The 18,756-nt window shown below is 40.9% G+C and overlaps 1 protein-coding gene across 1 annotated transcript in view; it reads left to right on the top strand.

The window, feature by feature from the left end:
- Nucleotides 1–18,110, top strand: part of LOC128694944 (uncharacterized) — a 409,169-nt gene extending 391,059 nt beyond the window's left edge. The window contains exons 5-6 of the mRNA XM_070094354.1: nt 8,440–8,647; nt 10,805–18,110. Of these exons, the coding sequence (XP_069950455.1) occupies nt 8,440–8,647; nt 10,805–13,058 (2,462 nt within the window). The 3' untranslated portion in view covers nt 13,059–18,110. The remainder of the gene's footprint in view (nt 1–8,439; nt 8,648–10,804) is intronic.
- Nucleotides 18,111–18,756: the final 646 nt, after the last annotated feature.

Genomic DNA, 18,756 nt, shown 5'->3' with positions numbered 1-18,756 from the left:
AGATGGAGGGAATATTTTGAGGAATTGTTAAATGTTGATGAAGATAGGGAAGCTGTGATTTCGTGTATAGGGCAAGGAGGAATAACATCTTGTAGGAGTGAGGAAGAGCCAGTTGTGAGTGTGGGGAAGTTCGTGAGGCAGTAGGTAAAATGAAAGGGGGTAAGGCAGCCGGGATTGATGGGATAAAGATAGAAATGTTAAAAGCAGGTGGGGATATAGTTTTGGAGTGGTTGGTGCAATTATTTAATAAATGTATGGAAGAGGGTAAGGTACCTAGGGATTGGCAGAGAGCATGCATAGTTCCTTTGTATAAAGGCAAAGGGGATAAAAGAGAGTGCAAAAATTATAGGGGGATAAGTCTGTTGAGAGTACCTGGTAAAGTGTATGGTAGAGTTATAATTGAAAGAATTAAGAGTAAGACGGAGAATAGGATAGCAGATGAACAAGGAGGCTTTAGGAAAGGTAGGGGGTGTGTGGACCAGGTGTTTACAGTGAAACATATAAGTGAACAGTATTTAGATAAGGCTAAAGAGGTCTTTGTGGCATTTATGGATTTGGAAAAGGCGTATGACAGGGTGGATAGGGGGGCAATGTGGCAGATGTTGCAAGTGTATGGTGTAGGAGGTAGGTTACTGAAAGCAGTGAAGAGTTTTTACGAGGATAGTGAGGCTCAAGTTAGAGTATGTAGAAAAGAGGGAAATTTTTTCCCAGTAAAAGTAGGCCTTAGACAAGGATGTGTGATGTCACGGTGGTTGTTTAATATATTTATAGATGGGGTTGTAAGAGAAGTAAATGCGAGGGTCATGGCAAGAGGCGTGGAGTTAAAAGATAAAGAATCACACACAGGGTGGGAGTTGTCACAGCTGCTCTTTGCTGATGACACTGTGCTCTTGGGAGATTCTGAAGAGAAGCTGCAGAGATTGGTGGATGAATTTGGTAGGGTGTGCAAAAGAAGAAAATTAAAGGTGAATAAAGGAAAGAGTAAGGTTATGAGGATAACAAAAAGATTAGGTGATGAAAGATTGAATATCAGATTGGAGGGAGAGAGTATGGAGGAGGTGAACGTATTCAGATATTTGGGAGTGGACGTGTCAGCGGATGGGTCTATGAAAGATGAGGTGAATCATAGAATTGATGAGGGAAAAAGAGTGAGTGGTGCACTTAGGAGTCGGTGGAGACAGAGAACTTTGTCCTTGGAGGCAAAGAGGGTAATGTATGAGAGTATAGTTTTACCAACGCTCTTATATGGGTGTGAAGCATGGGTGATGAATGTTGCAGCGAGGAGAAGGCTGGAGGCAGTGGAGATGTCATGTCTGAGGGCAATGTGTGGTGTGAATATAATGCAGAGAATTCGTAGTTTGGAAGTTAGGAGGAGGTGCGGGATTACCAAAACTGTTGTCCAGAGGGCTGAGGAAGGGTTGTTGAGGTGGTTCGGACATGTAGAGAGAATGGAGCGAAACAGAATAACTTCAAGAGTGTATCAGTCTGTAGTGGAAGGAAGGCGGGGTAGGGGTCGGCCTAGGAAGGGTTGGAGGGAGGGGGTAAAGGAGGTTTTGTGTGCGAGGGGCTTGGACTTCCAGCAGGCATGCGTGAGCGTGTTTGATAGGAGTGAATGGAGACAAATGGTTTTTAATACTTGACGTGCTGTTGGAGTGTGAGCAAAGTAACATTTATGAAGGGATTCAGGGAAACCGGCAGGCCGGACTTGAGTCCTGGAGATGGGAAGTACAGTGCCTGCACTCTGAAGGAGGGGTGTTAATGTTGCAGTTTAAAAACTGTAGTGTAAAGCACCCTTCTGGCAAGACAGTGATGGAGTGAATGATGGTGAAAGTTTTTCTTTTTCGGGCCACCCTGCCTTGGTGGGAATCGGCCAGTGTGATAATAAAAAAAAATAATAAAAAAATATTCAAAAATCTTGATACAGTAAAAAATTTTTGATAAAGAATTCCCCCCAAAATGCTGATGGATGTGTCTATAAGATTCCTTCTAAAATTTGCGATAAAGTTTATTACGGTCAAACTGGTAAAAATCTCGAACTAAGATTAAAACAACATAAATATAGCATTAGAACTGGACAAGATTCCAATGCTCTATTTATTCATGTAAGAGATTTAAACCATCCAATTGATTTTCAAAAAGTTGAGAAAGTAGTATCAAGCAAGTCCATGGTCGACAGGAATATAATTGAATCTTGTTTCATAAAAAGCAGTTTTGACAATAATATGAACATTTCCTTTGGTTTATATAAATTAGATCCATTTATAATTAAAAGAATTTGGGAAGAATTTTATAACACATTGGAAAAATAATAAAATTTTTAAATTTATTATTTCTTGGGTAGAATAGTTTGTTGGTGGGATGTGTGAAGGACCTGTCTAGTTCGGCCGGCGGGCCTGCTCTCTCGCGTCAGGTGTTGCGGGATCTGATAATGAGATGTGGGCTACCCCTTTATATACCTTCCTTTGATGCTTTACTTTCACGCTTGGAATTTCTCTATTCTTTCACAGTGGTTGTTTTGCATATTCTGAAATCACCTGTTTACTGTGATCTTATTGCATATATATATATATATATATATATATATATATATATATATATATATATATATATATATATATATATATATATATATATATATATATATATATAAATAGATAAATATATATATATATATATATATATATATATATATATATATATATATATATATATGTATATATATATATATATATATATATATTTATATATATAACCAATGAAACCACGAAACAAGTGATTTTGAATCATTTACCAAACTATGGTAGGCCAGCCTCGACCCCATGACACGTTGTCCCTCCTCAAGAAGCAACACAATGTACATGTCACTACCACTGAGCCACCGATGCTACAGAGGAGGCTGAAATTAATCCTTGAGATATCACTGCCACGAGTGTCCTCGGAACAGGAGAAAAACATCTAGCTCTGCTTGATGAGTGATCTTTGCAGGATCGTTGGCTCAGTGGTAAGGTGACATGTACGTTGTGTTGTCTCTTGAGGCGGGACAATGTGTAGTGGGGTCGAGCCCTAGCCTGCCGCAGTTTGGTAAATAATATATATATATATATATATATATATATATATATATATATATATATATATATATATATATATATATATATATATATATATATATATATATATATATATATATATATATATATATATATATATAAATAATATGTATATATGTATATATATTATATATATATATATATATATATATATATATATATATATATATATATATATATATATATATATATATATATATATATATATTATTAACACACTGGCCGTTTCTCACCAAGGCAGGGTGGCCCGAAAAAGAGAAACTTTCATCATCATTCACTCCATCACTGTCCTGCCAGAGGCATGCTTACACTACAGTTATAAAACTGCAACATTAACACCCCTCCTTTAGAGTGCCGGCACTGTACTTCCCATCTCCAGGAATCAAGTCCGGCTTGCCGGTTTCCCTGAATCCCTTCATAAATGTTACTTTGCTTACACTCCAACAGCACGTCAAGTAGTAAAAAGCATTTGTCTCTATTCGCACCTATCTAACATGCTCAAGCACGCTTGCTGGAAATCCAAGCCCCCTCTCACACAAAACCTCCTTTACCCCCTTCCCTCCAGCCTTTCCTAGACAGGCTCCTACCCCGCCTTCCCTCCACTAGAGATTTATATACTCTCGAAGTCATTGTATTTCGTTCCACTCTCTCTGAATATTCAAACCAACTCAATAACCCTTCCTCAGCCCTCTGGATAATAGTTTTGGTAATCCCACACCTCCTCCTAATCTCCAAAGTACGGATTCTCTGCGTTATATTCACACCACGCATTGCCCTCAGACATGACTCGTTGCAACATTCACAACCCATGCCTCACACCCACACACGAGCGTTGGTATAACTATACTCTCACACATTCCCGTCTTTGCTTTCATGGACAAAGTTCTTTGTCTCCACAGACTCCTCAGTGCACCACTCACTTTTTTTCCCCTCGTCAATTCTATGATTTACCTCATCCTTCGTAGACCCATCTGCTGACACATCCACTCCCAAATATCTGAACATATTCACCTCCTCCATACTCTCTCCCTCCAATCTGATATCCAATCTTCCGTTACTTAATTCTTTTGTTATCCTCATCACCTTACTCTTTCCTATATTCACTTTTAACTTCCTTCTTTTACATATCTTACCAAACTCATCAACCAACCTCTGCAACTTCTCTTCAGAATCTCCCAAAAGCACAGTGTCATCAGCAAAGAGCAATTGTGACAACTCCCACTTTGTGTTAGATTCTTTATGTTTTAACCCCACACCTCTTGCCAGCACCAGAGCATTCACTTCTTTTACTACTCCATCTACAAATATATTGAACAACCACGGTAACATCACACATCCCTGTCTAAGGCCTACTTTTACTGGGAAATAATCTCCCTCTCTCCTACATACTCTAACCTGAGCCTCACTATCCTCATAAAAACTTTTCACCTCTTTCTATAACCTACCTCCCATTCCATACATTTGCAGCATCTGCCACATTGACCACTAGAACTTTCAATATAGGGAAAAATTATTAAAAATACTGTTAACAGCAATAATAATGTTACAATGAGGTTTTTCTCCAGCCTCCACCGTGCTGTGGTCAACCATGCTTTTTATCATGTTAGAGGTCCCTCCAGACTCACTGCTCCGTCCCCCACGCTGTTAACCATCTCGTAAATTCCTGTAACCTACCCTCAATGGACCTCTCCCCTCTACTCTACCCATTACCAACTACCATTATTCCCCCACGCCTACCATTACTCCCATTTACCTGCCTCAGATATAGCTAAATCTCACGTATGCTGCCTTTTTTTTCTAGTTACTCCTTTCCTTAAATATCAAGTGAATGTAGAACCTCGTGTTACATTACAAATATTTTTATAATCGCCTCCCCCATTAAATCCACTGAGGTCAGGCAGCGCCTGGAGAATAGAGAGCAATCGGGTTTGTTGAGAGGAAGAGGAGGGTAGCTTCTACTCCTTGGATCAAGAGCTATTCACTGGCTTCCACACATTCTCCACGACCACAACAGAGAAGACTCGATAAACGCCTCCTTAAAGTTAACACAAACATTGGGGTTAAGCGGAACTGAATGAGTATACACAGTGAAATACACACCTCTATATACACAATGCTGCTTACAAAAGAATCGTCTTTACTTGCCAATTTAATTCTGATTTTTTTTCTTTCTTTTGTTATGGTTAATCACAGATTCCTAATTCTACTTGCTTGTAGATAAGTTATACATATATTCAACAACTAGGTAACTTTATTTCAAAGCGTTTCGCCCATTCGAAAATAGAGGCTAGTAATATGGAGACAGCATAAGCAATTGATATGCAAAGATGGTGTGATTTGTCCATCTATCTGGAAGTAGTAATGTTCAGGTGATCTGACACTCGGCTTGAAGATGTGTTCATTTTCATTGTCTTTTCTTTTTACTTGTAGCATTGATTTCTCGTGATATTTTCACCATTATTTTCTCTTAATTGCACTCGCCCAAAGAATTAATATATACATATATTTCACTCATTACCATCTTGCATCCTATTCTTGTTAACTTTATCACCCTTTTCTCTTGATTCCAGCACATACACTATCGAATCCTCCCACTGATGATTCTCCCAACTTCTTCCTTACACTGACAGGTCGTCCACACTTGTTATATCGTATCTACTTCCCCTGTCCTACAACGGGGATGTAATTAGTGTACGTGAGAGAGAACCTGTGACCCAGGAGGTCCATTCGAGTACCCTCTTTCTTCACTATCCATTAACCAATTCCCTATCCCCCTCTTCCCGTAATGCTTCTCCACATGCGACGTATTACCAAACCTTTACCCAACTAATATTTCCTACCATTCCAACCCTTCACTAAACCTCACGAGGGCACGTATCTGCATGCGAGACCTTACCGAAAATCTTGCCCACCCATATATCGTATCTCCCCCTCACCAGCAAATTCCCTTCTCCTTGACCCCATCATCAACATTAATGGTACGTTCGAGGGGAGTGACAAACGAAGGAAGTACCTCTCATATTATTATTAACATTACTGGTATTATTATTATTATTATTATTATTATTATTATAATTATTTTAATTGTTATTATTATTATTATTATAACTATTATTATTATTATTATTATTATTATTATTATTATTATTATTATTATTATTATTATTATTATTATTATTATTATTATTATTATTATTATCAGCATCTTCATGGGGAAGTGATGATAAAACCATGAAGCTCCTATAATCTCTGGGTAATGGGAGGCATTCAGGTTTTATCCAAGAAAGGAGAGGATAGCTCAAAATTCTTTCATCAAGAATCCTTCACTAATATCAAAGAACACCCTTAAAGAAGCATTTTATTACATTACAATTTCTTCTCAATGACCTGTATTATTTTTATGTATATATCCCAGTGAATAAGACACGTGTACCTGGGCGTTTTCATTTTCAGATGTATCGCCCACACAGCAAGCATTTTTTAATGTTAGGTAGAAAATCATATTTGCAGCGGACTTATATTCTAGTTAAATTGATGGGCATGATCTATTTCCACTTGTGGGCCCCACCCATCTGTGTTAAGATCTTCAACCGCTATACTTCACCACTCCTTCCAATGGCTCGAGTCATCGTTCTCGTACTTACTATATGTAATAAACTGAATAACAAGAAAAATCCAACTGAGCAGGCGAGACGTCTCTCCAATGAAGACACCCAGGTGTTACTCATATGTTTTATTCATCAGCTTGTCAGTAGTGCAATCATTTGATCTAATGACAGTGTATGCATCCGCAGTGTGCGAACGCCCTTTTCTACAAGAGTTACGAAAAAGGCCATTTGTGTACAGACAAGACACTTGTGTAGCGGTCTGTCCTAATGGCTGATGAAGCCACTCGTGGCGAAACGGTTCCTTTAACTGAGGTCCTGATCTGTACACACGTGTCCTTTTCCACAGTTTGTTGGCATCGCCATACCGTTTACAATTAAGAGTTACATTGTTTAAACAGCCGCTAGCTAGGCTTCCCTTTCATATTCCGTCACACAGGATGAGTTTTATACATACAGATTCTAAATCTTTCAGTCTGAAAATAGAGATTTCAGCGATGAAAATGTTATCAAGCATCGCACGTTATTGTACTCGCGGGGAAGAATTAAGCCCTTACGGTCATACAGCCTAGGAGGAATTGGAGACAAGTTTAGTTCAAGGAAGGGGACGATAGGCATAAGATCTTGGATCAAAAGCCCCTCATCGGCATCATAATATGTCACCTGTAGGGTTGAGTTACATTTTCTTGGCAAATATCATGGAAATTGGGATTCATACGGATGTCATAACAGAGAAAGTGAATAAAATGTCAGGAAAAACTAATAGCCTTATTACGGATTTATCATTGAATTCAACAATCATTTTTTCATCCACTAGTTCCTGTTATTATAGGGAGCGCTAAACCCGTAGGGATTATACAGCTTTTATTGAAAGGGGGGGGGCTGTAGAAGGATTTCAGGCTTAATCCAGAGAATTGGAGCATAGATCCAATTCCCTAGATCAAGAGTCCCTCACCAGCATCAAGGAACCTTCCTTTAGGACGGGGACAAATTATACAGATTGACAGGCAAGTCTCGAGACATCTAGGTGAGTACAGATAAGAAGTGCGTCTGTCTCGCGCATAGCAGACGGTGGATCGAGTCTCCACTACGTCTTGCACCGGATGACGTACGTGTGTTTAGCGTTTAACATGAATTTGGATAAGTAGAGAAATTCTGGCAGTTTCAGTACTAGTCTTAAACTACAGTACAATGTTATGAAGCGTGATAATATTAAAAGGCAACGTTTTACAGTTTATTACAGTTTGTATCATACCTTATAGTATTTGTCACCATTAAAACTGATGTGGAGTGAAAGTTTGATGAAAAAAAAATAGAAATATGGTGGTAACAGTTGGTATTAGGTATGAGATCTGATATGAAGGGAATACTGATGTGAGGGAAGGGAGGTGATCAGAATCTCTCTTCCCTCACACACTCTTCCTCCCACACAATCTTCCTATCTTACCCATCATCGTCAGGATGACGTATAGAAGGGTGTGGAGGGGATGATCAATATCCCCAGTTTCTTCCTCTCACGCACACTCACTATCTTCCCCCAGCTTCGTCAGGTTCACCTTCAGGAGGGTGTGGGGACGATGATCAATATCCCCTCCAGTTTTGTCCTCTCACATACCTTCCCTGTCTTTCCCCAGCATCGTCAGGTTCACCTTCAGGAGGGTGTGGAGGCGATGATCAATATACCGAGTTTGTTCCTCTCACATACCTTCCCCGTCTTTCCCCAGCTTCGTCAGGTTCACGTATAGGAGGGTGTGAAGGCGACCACATCAGTATCGAGGAACCCAAGCTACGTGTGCGGGGAGGCAGGTGGTGTGGTGAAGGCTCTGGCTTGAATGTCTACTACAGTGAGACTGACACAGTGGCAGTCACACTTCACGCAGCCTCCACCATCCAGGGAGAATATTTCGACAACCCCCTCAAGTTTAAGATCAAGTAAGTGATTCTCTAGGTAGTTTTGCACTTTATATCTTATATCAACAAAGCCGTAAGTGTCATTCAGACCAAGAGTGGCGTCTTGAATAAGTTAATAAGTTAGTTATAAACCATTTTGAATACCATCTGATTCACAATGTGTTGAGAAAATCCACGAGTATCCAACTGAATCCAAGTGCATCCAAGAATATAGCTCTTCGCAAAGAATTTTGCTACGTTCTTTGAATGCAACATATAATGCATTTTCATATCTGTATATAAACCCAGTCTGAAGAGGAACTTAGGAAAAATTTCAATATATTTAATAGTTGAAGAATTTTTGTAAATAAACATATCTTGCAAGGGGTTCAAGAAAGAATGTTTTCTATTCAAATTTAGTGTTTGATAAATATAATGAGGACAACAATGTTTGTAATACTCAGTGCTGGAAAAATATACAAACAGGTAGAAATAAGAAGTGAAAAGTAGATACTGAAAGATGTATGTACACAAAGGTAGATAAGTAGTTGCAAATAGAGACAATTAAGGTGTAGTTATTACAGTTCAACTCCTCTCTGTATATTAATTGGCATCTTGTCGGATGTATCATTCAGGCAACTACAACATAGACAGGCATGACATAAAGGAAACTCTTGCCTATTTATTTGTTAAATGAAAGACTTTCCATGCTTTGTGTCTATTGTACCTCACTGGTAATTTGCTAGTTATTCCAACAATAGCTCATGCATGGACCCTCTGCAATGAGCGTTGTTCTCTTTAAGCCAGTCTGCTCTGTGTTCGGATCCAAATGTCGGGATGCCAAGAATAGTGAGGAATAGGATACGAGCTGCAGTGTACGCTCTCGTTGGATCAACGTTCAGCTGTGTGTAGACCTTTATCAAATCATGATAAGAAAATCTACACATGGGAACATTGTTTTAATAAAGTCTTTTGCATGCAGCTTGTGGCATTTTCCGTATTCCCAAGTAATTCCTGAATTAACAATTGTTAAAAAAATATTCAGTGGTGGAGAGATAAAAAAAGATGATATATAAAATGTTTTGAATATCGAAAATTAAAAAGCATGAAAAAAATACGAAAAAAAAAAATCAGTGATGATCGTTTGTGAACAACAGAGATATATGTAAAGCAAAATTAACTATTATTAAGTTAAATAAATAAACGAAATGAATAAAACACTAAATTCACACACACACACACACACACACACACACACACACACACACACACACACACAAGAGGTCACAATTGGAAGTTGAAGACTCAGATGAATCAAAGTGATGTTAGGAAGTATTTCTTCAGTCATAGAGTAGTCAGGCCATGGAATAGCCTAGAAAGTGATGTGGTGGAGGCAGGAACCATACATAGTTTTAAGGCGAGGTATGATAGAGCTCATGGGGCAGGGAGAGAGAGGACCTAGTAGCAATCAGCGAAGAGGCGGGGCCAGGAGCTGTGACTCGACCCCTGCAACCACAAATAGGTGAGTACAAATAGGTGAGTACACACACACACAAAGAAAAACAGAACTATAGTTATGCCAACAGAACCTTAGAACACATTCCTTCGCACAGCAACCGAATGTTAGAATCAGATCCTGGGGGAAGAAGACTAAATCATACCCACCTAAACAATGAATTCGTGACGCGAGGCATAACTTTCTACAAATATATACCTAGTAACTGTAGTCAGAATGAAGCGTTAAACCCGTATGGGTCATCCGGTGTTTAAGTAATGATAGATAAATTTGCTGAGAGATGCGATGATGATGATTTTTAGTTGATGGAAGAGAGACTGGTCTTGAGATAAATGTATTGAGAAAGAGAAAGCAGGAGGGTGTGATATTATGATTATTTTTATTAATAATCAACTTAAGCGTTAAACCCTAAGGGTCATGCAGCGCTGAGGGGAGGTATGTGCGAAAGTGCAAAAATAGCTACTTTATATTTAAGAGAAAGTGCAGAACTGGGGAACGGGAAGTAATCAGGTTCGATTCGGGGAAGGGGGAGGATAGTTCCAGTTCCTTGGATGAAGAACTGTTTTAATTTTTTCTCAGGATTTTAGACACCTCGCATCCTCTCCTCCGTGAAGAACTGGAACTTCTTGTGATACTGGCCTCTCAAACCTACTAACACTTTATTTACCTTGTTTCCCTTATAGATACAAGTTCCTGCGTCGTGAGAGAGCCATCGTGCGCTACGGACGAGGAGGCACGGCTAAGTATCGCGGGGAAATGGTACGGAACAGCGCTTGCAGTCGTGTGTTCCAAGGCTGCAGAGCTCGCCAATGCCGCTTACAGTCCCCAAATTTCCCTGGGCTGTACCCTCGCAACGTCACCTGCTACTACCTGGTGAAGGCACTGCCTGCGCCCTCGCCTGATCTTGTACCTGTGGTCACATTAAGTCAGGATAATGACCGTCTGGTACAGGTGGGTCGTAAAGGCCATGGCGGCCGTGTGTCGCCAGAAGCTCGCCTCCAGCAGGACGACGAGTGTCGGGCGCCAGAGGACTTCCTGTTGGTGTACGACGGCGGGTCGCAGAAGGCGCCGCTGCTTGCTAAAATGTGTGGTACGGCCACCATCCCCAACATCACCTCCAGCGGGCCAGAGATGCTTGTGGTGTTACAGACAGCAACGTCAGGTATGATGAACCATCTTGCCAACTTAGTGACTGGCTTTGAACTTGAGGCTCATGTGTTATTCATGAAGCAGAACCCGAACAGTGTAAGCAGCATGCAATGCGGTCAGATCATCAAGAGCTTTGGCGGCAGCAGTGGGGTGGTGGTCAGCCCAATATTCGCTCTTCCTGCCAACGCTACATGTTCCTATGAATTTCAGGGACGGAGAGATGAGGTCGTGTGGCTGTATTTTACCAAATATCATAGGACACGAAAGAAAGAAGTTATGATTAATTACACACCGTGCCGTAACCGCCTTGCTCTCTATGACGGAAAGACGTTCTATAGCCCCGAATCAGAAATTTCAACTCTTATGGGCGAGTATTGTGACGAGCAGCTGCCGCCAATATGTGTTAGATCGCGTCAGAAGGGGACAGTGAGCCAGCCGTGTGCAATCAAGGAGAGTTTCCTCTCCACAGGACCTTCCCTCTTTGTCATGCAAGAGTTCACGGACGGAACCAGCCTCCTTCCACTTAATTATATCATACATTACGAGTTTGTTAGTTTTTTTCAGTCTGGGAAGGAGTCTGGCAGTGATTGTGACAGAGTGTTTAACAGTGCTCAGGACGCCAAGGGACATTTCAGTTCCCCTAGAAACGTTTTTCTATACGGTCGTGGGGGTAAATCTTCTCTCTCCTGTAAATATACATTTCAGACATTAGAAGGAGAGGCGATAAAGCTGAAAATCACGAACGTGGGATTTCGTGGCAATATGTGCAAGACGATTCACAATTTTCAATCGAATCTTTACGAATGCATCGCACGCCTTCCTGGCTCAGCTGTACTGGAGGTGTGGGAGGAGCCTTGGGGCAATACGCGCCTTCCCCTAGGCTGTATGTGTGATGCTGGAATTACTCCATCAGTGTTCATCAGTCACACTCGTCTAGTTCAGCTAAAGTTTGCTATCAAGGAGATGAACTGGAGTCAAGATTTCAATGATTTTTTCTTCGATGCTGAGTACGAGTTCACGAAGACCAGAGAATGCACCGATGAACGGATCTTAAATGGCTCAACGGGATCTATTCTCATACGGAGTGATGGAGAGTTCGCAGAGTGTAATGAATACCCTTGGAAGATCGTGGCCCGGGAACATAGCCACCTGTACCTGAACATCCCCGGTTATCACGCCTCCAGCCAACGCTGTTCCACGGAGAACAGAGTAGTGGTGTACGGCAGTCACACAGCCCGGCCTCTCAAAGCCGTATGCCCAGAAACCGGCGGAACGGATAGCGTGGATATATTCTCCTCTGGCTGGAACACGGCGTTGGATTTATCTGAACCTCGCCCTGACAGCCTTATTATCCGCTATCTAGCCAGGGAACCCTCGACGTATAGACTTACCTGGCTGGAAGTGCGTCGGGAGCCCCGCCCCTCTGCTCTCGAGTCCCTCAAGGGAGCGGGCGGCCGTGGGCACAGCACGGGCGCCTCGTGCCCTCATCAATGCCCTGAGCTCGACGCCTGCATCAGCCCCGAGCTTTGGTGTGACGGGGTGAAGCACTGCCCGTCCGGTGCGGACGAGCTGCGCACTACCTGCCTCTACTTCACCGTCCCCTGGCTGTACCTTGTGCTCGGGGTGGTTGCCATACTCGTCTGCTTGCTGGTGTTTGCCTCCGCCCTTGTCGCCGTCAGGATCTACCAACGAGGCAAAGTCAAGAGGAAGAAGAAGAAAGAGGCCCAGAGATTGATGACTCGGGAAGTCATTCTTCCACTAAACTTCCAGAAGGAAAACATTTACTGAGGTAGTCGGGAAGAGTCAATGACACAAACAGGAAATTACCTCCTCTGCTCCCAGACTCCTCTCCTTCTTCATTTACTACAACTGGCCTCCTTGTCATGGCTAATTTTTATATCCAATTTTGTATAACTTGTTTCCATGAAGTTCGATGATGTTCTTACACTTTGTAAATACTTATATATATTTTATGGTTTTATTTACAGGCAACAGTAGAAAGATTTTCTAGATAGATGAACACTTTGTACACCCCTGAGGATTTTCCCTAGTCGTTGTGAGAGTAGTGGTGATATTTCTGCCTAATATCAGTCGCCATGCCTTACATACAGAGGAAAGAGTGAGATACCCCGACTCTCTTAAGTTTCGGATCCCCTGTCATACATATAGGTAAATAGGCCTCCCTCTTCCAACAGATTTAACATATGATCTTAAACATTTGGGATAACTACTCAATGCTAGGAATCAGGATCTTAAGTGCACGTTCCATCACTTTCTTGGGACATGCTTTGGTTAGTACACTTTTTCCCCTTACCTTCATCTCTTTCCCTACTGATCTACAGATGACAAGTTCCACAGACTCTACAAACCTCCTTATCATCACTCTTTGTAATCTTTTTAAAGGAGATTAATGGGTTAAGGTGATTAAGAGAAAACTAAATCTCAACTCTTTACATCTGTCTCCAAAATACTACACATAACATTGAAGGTCACAGACTGATGGGCAAAATTACCTTTCTGGAAAAATAGTCTGTGGGTCAAAGATGGTTATTGTTGGCCTTGGTTATCTGTGGCCATTGTTACCAGTTCTAAAAATACAGTTCAAGTATCAACTTTTTTTATACTACTGAGTCTAATCATACAGGTCAGTCCTACAATCCTACAATTAAGTTGTCATTTATTAATGCAAGATATAAATTTTCTTATAGATTTGCCAAACTATTGGTTCTTGCAGCTATAAATCATAATATTTATTTATCACTAAGAACCACTGAACATCAGCTAAAAAAGTACCATTCTTGAATGATTTTCTCATGGTTATTTTTTTATATTCATGGGAACGAAAAACTCGTAAGGAAATGGGAGGCAATCAGATTCGATCTAAGGAAAGGGAGGGTAGCTCTAAATCGATGAATCGAGAGCACTTCATTAGCATCTCGTGAGGGATTACCAGTCTCAGAAACCTCAACTAGTCAAAAAAAAAATATAAAAAAAAAAAGAACAGGGCTCCAAGCACAACACACAGACTTGGTAATCCTACACAAAACGTTCAGAATAATACAAAGGCAAATCAAAGCAAGAAGACTTCACAAAAGGCCTGGCTTGCTCTAAATGTCTTTGAATTACACATATTTGTTGGCACTCAGCCTTTCAACTAGAGAAACTCTTCACCCACAGCCTTAGCTTTCCTCAGTCCTCACCGACCCTACCCTTCTAATCTGACTTTTCAGTTCCACTTTTCCCCCCGCGACGACTGAGCTAGGTACGGGGCGCAGCAAGAAGTCAGGTCCACAAACTAGAAAACTCAACTGACCTGGTTCTTGTAGGTAGGGTGGGGAGGAGGGGTGACTGTGATAAACCATCCCCGGGTCATTGTAAAAGAATCACTTGTTTATTAAGACCAGGGAAGACTTTCTACACTGATGCTTTGTGAGATTCTCGCTTGTGTTGTTAGAATGCAGAGACCGTTTTGGAAACATTGACCAGAGGCAGCTGGCAGAAATGTAGCAAGGTAAATAAACACTGCTATCAGCAACGTTTCGCTCTGAATAGAGCTTTTTTAGGTTGAGATGACTTAAAAAAATCTACCCAGAGGGAACATGTGATATTTTTTGTAAAGCAGAAGGTGTCTCTCGTTACCCCAGGTGTTTATCTCTTTACACCAGGCGTGTGTCTCGTTACACCAGGTGTGTATCTCGTTACACCAAGTGTGTATCTCGCTATAGCAGATGTCTATCTCGTTACACCAGGTGTGTATCTCGTTACGACAGGTGTGTATCTCGTTACACCAGGTGCGTGTCTCGTTACACCAGGTGTGTATCTCGTTACTCCAGGTGTGTATTTCGTTACACCAGGTGTGTATCTCGTTACACCAGATGCGTGTCTCGTTACACCAGGTGCGTGTCTCGTTACACCAGGTGTGTATCTCGTTACACCAGGTGTGTATCTCGTTAAACAAGGTGTGTATCTCGTTACACCAGGTGTATCTCGTTACACCAGGTGTGTATCTCGTTACACCAGGTGCGTGTCTCGTTACACCAGGTGCGTGTCTCGTTACACCAGGTGTGTATCTCGTTACACCAGGTGTGTATCTCGTTACGCCAGGTGTGTATCTCGTTACACCAGGTGTATCTCGTTACACCAGGTGCTACACCAAATTTATCACATTAAAAATTTTATCACAGTTTGTACATTCATGCCTTTCAAGTGAGGTGATTTAATGCTGGTACCAGTTAGGGCTCTTAATACAAGGAGCTGAAGCAGTGTGCTGCTGCCTTATTTGTTACGACAGTTAAACAGAGGGAACAAGAGCTATGTTTTGCCCTGTCACCCTCAAGGAGGACGGGGCTCATACAAGGTGCTGAAATCTGTCTTGCATGAGCTGGGAGATTATTGTTCCATTCTTTGGAGGACCAGGTTCATACAAGGTGCTGAAATCTGTCTTGCATGAGCTGGGAGATTATTGTTCCATTCTTTGGAGGACCAGGTTCATACAAGGTGCTGAAATCTGTCTTGCATGAGCTGGGAGATTATTGTTCCATTCTATGGAGGACCAGGTTCATACAAGGTGCTGAAATCTGTCTTGTATGAGCTGGGAGATTATTGCCCCATTCCATGGAGGACCAGGTTCATACAAGGTGCTGAAATCTGTCTTGTATGAGCTGGGAGATTATTGCCCCATTCCATGGAGGACCAGGTTCATACAAGGTGCTGAAATCTGTCTTGTATGAGCTGGGAGATTATTGTCCCATTCTATGGAGGACCAGGTTCATACAAGGTGCTGAAATCTGTCTTGTATGAGCTGGGAGATTATTGCCCCATTCCATGGAGGACCAGGTTCATACAAGGTGCTGAAATCTGTCTTGTATGAGCTGGGAGATTATTGCCCCATTCCATGGAGGACCAGGTTCATACAAGGTGCTGAAATCTGTCTTGTATGAGCTGGGAGATTATTGCCCCATTCCCTGCAGATCCCACCTAGGAAAAATTGTCAAATACCACTGTCGGATTCAAAGCAGATTCTTGCATTTTAACAACACATACCAGAGAGTGCTTTAAAAAACACTATCAACACAAAGCACCAGGGAAAAAATTGTGTTCCCATCTAGGGTAGTATGTGGCTTTTACGGAGAAGAGAAATTGTGAAATTTTAATCATTATTGTGATAAAAAAAATGGTTTAAACTAAAAAAAAAAATTATGCGTATTTATACATATCGAAAAACTGTTTAATGTTTTGGTAGTAGTATGGTGTTTATACAGTGTGGAACTCTGCCAAGGTAGATTATATAATGTGTGGGATGAGAACCGCCGTGTATGTATTTTTAAGGTGAACCATTGAAAGATATTTGCCTACAGCAGCTGCTGCTTACTTAATTTGCTGTTTTTGAATCTATAAAAAGTGATGTTATTATATTACCAAGGTGGTGTTATCACACTGTCAGGGTGGTGTTATCACTCTGTCATGGTGGTGTTATCACACTGCCATGGTGGTGTCATCACACTACCATGGTGGTGTCATCACACTACCATAGTGGTGTTATCACACTATTATGGTTGTGTCATCACACTACCATGATGGTGTCATCACACTACCGTGGTAGTGTCATCACACTACCATGGTGGTGTCATCACACTACCATGGTTGTGTCATCACACTACCATGATGGTGTCATCACACTACCATGATGGTGTCATCACACTACCATGGTTGTGTCATCACACTACCATGATGGTGTCATCACACTACCATGGTTGTGTCATCACACTACCATGGTTGTGTCATCACACTACCATGGTAGTGTCATCACACTACCATGGTAGTGTCATCACACTACTATGATAGTGTCATCACACTACCATGATGGTGTCATCACACTACCATGGTTGTGTCATCACACTACCATGGTTGTGTCATCACACTACCATGGTAGTGTCATCACACTACCATGGTAGTGTCATCACACTACTATGATAGTGTCATCACACTACCATGATGGTGTCATCACACTACCATGGTTGTGTCATCACACTACCATGATGGTGTCATCACATTACTATGATGGTGTCATCACACTACCATGGTAGTGTCATCCATCTATCACGACGGTGGCTAGCAGCAACATTTATAATGCATAGAGACAAGTTACAGAACAAGCATTTATTTAGGTCAACATTTCGCTCTGGGTATAGTTTTGTCTAGCAATGACTTGTTAAAGCTCTATACAGAGCAAAATATTGTGTTCTACAACTTATGTCTTATGTACTGTTGTTGATAGTAATTTGAATGCATTAAACATAATAATAATAATAATAATAATAATAATAATAATAATAATAATAATAATAATAATAATAATAATAACACATATTTACAATATAGTCACTTGATGCAGACATTTAATTTACAAAATTTAAATCCTCTCAACCACAGGAAGGGCATTAAGGCTGCGTGTCACCTGTATACCACCAAGAGAGTATACTTTCATCCCTCAGACAAGGACTAAAGTAAACTCTAAGTACATATAGACTGAGATGTACACCCTCCATGTGTACACACACTGTTGCTCTCAGTGCACGTACGTCATGAGTGATGTATTCATTAGAATATGTACGAAAGAATGATGCCTCTGTATTGATCTGTTTCACAATACGGATGACAGATTCAGCTCTGAATATTAGCTTCCTCGGCAATATCTTTCACTGGAGACCCGTGTGTCCTGTACAGGGGAATACGAAAGGTTATTTATGGAAATGTAGCGACCCTAACACGTGTTCTAAATGTTACTGTATTTTTGTACCGTAATTTTGTAGAACGAGTATTTTTGCAATAAAATGGTGATGCCAAAACTGTCCTTGTTTTATTGGAATCCTTAACATAACCTCTGAGGTTTGGGTGACCAGGTACTCACCAGAGATGCTGGGTGACCAGGAACCTCACCAGAGTTTGGATGACGAGGTACTCACCAGAGTTGCTGGGAGACCAGGTACTCACCAATTTTTTTTTTGTGCCAGTAAGACTGTCGTAACCATTCACCATAGACAATAATAAAGAAAATGCCATAGTTATTTTTGTATGTGTGAGAAATGACAAAATATTTGAAAAGGATTAACCAGAAAGGATAGTCAAGGATAATAAGTCTCAAATTGATGTCTAAAAAAAATCGTAAGTCACATTGAAATAGAAATCAAAATGACATTTCAGGAATTCTTAAACCATTATCAAGACTCCAGTTGGTAAATATCCAAAACGGAGCGATACGTCGTGTGCAGATTTCATCTTCATTTTATAGGTTAGCTGTTAAGGGAAATTATCTCCACATGAGACAAAGAGGATGAGCAAGCCTACATTGACGTCAAAATTGGTGATTAAAACCGACAGAAATTCGAGAAAGATATGCAAGTGAGTATTATGAACCTGAAGATACATTTCGCCTATCAGAGGCATTTTTAGAGGACTGAGGAAGCCCGTGTAGGTCAAAACGTAT

Source organism: Cherax quadricarinatus, chromosome 45 (assembly GCF_038502225.1).
Source record: "Cherax quadricarinatus isolate ZL_2023a chromosome 45, ASM3850222v1, whole genome shotgun sequence".
In the NCBI taxonomy this organism is placed as follows: Eukaryota; Metazoa; Arthropoda; class Malacostraca; order Decapoda; family Parastacidae; genus Cherax; species Cherax quadricarinatus.
The sequence above is the reverse complement of the archived record's forward strand: the minus strand, read 5'-3'. Positions and strand labels throughout refer to the sequence as shown.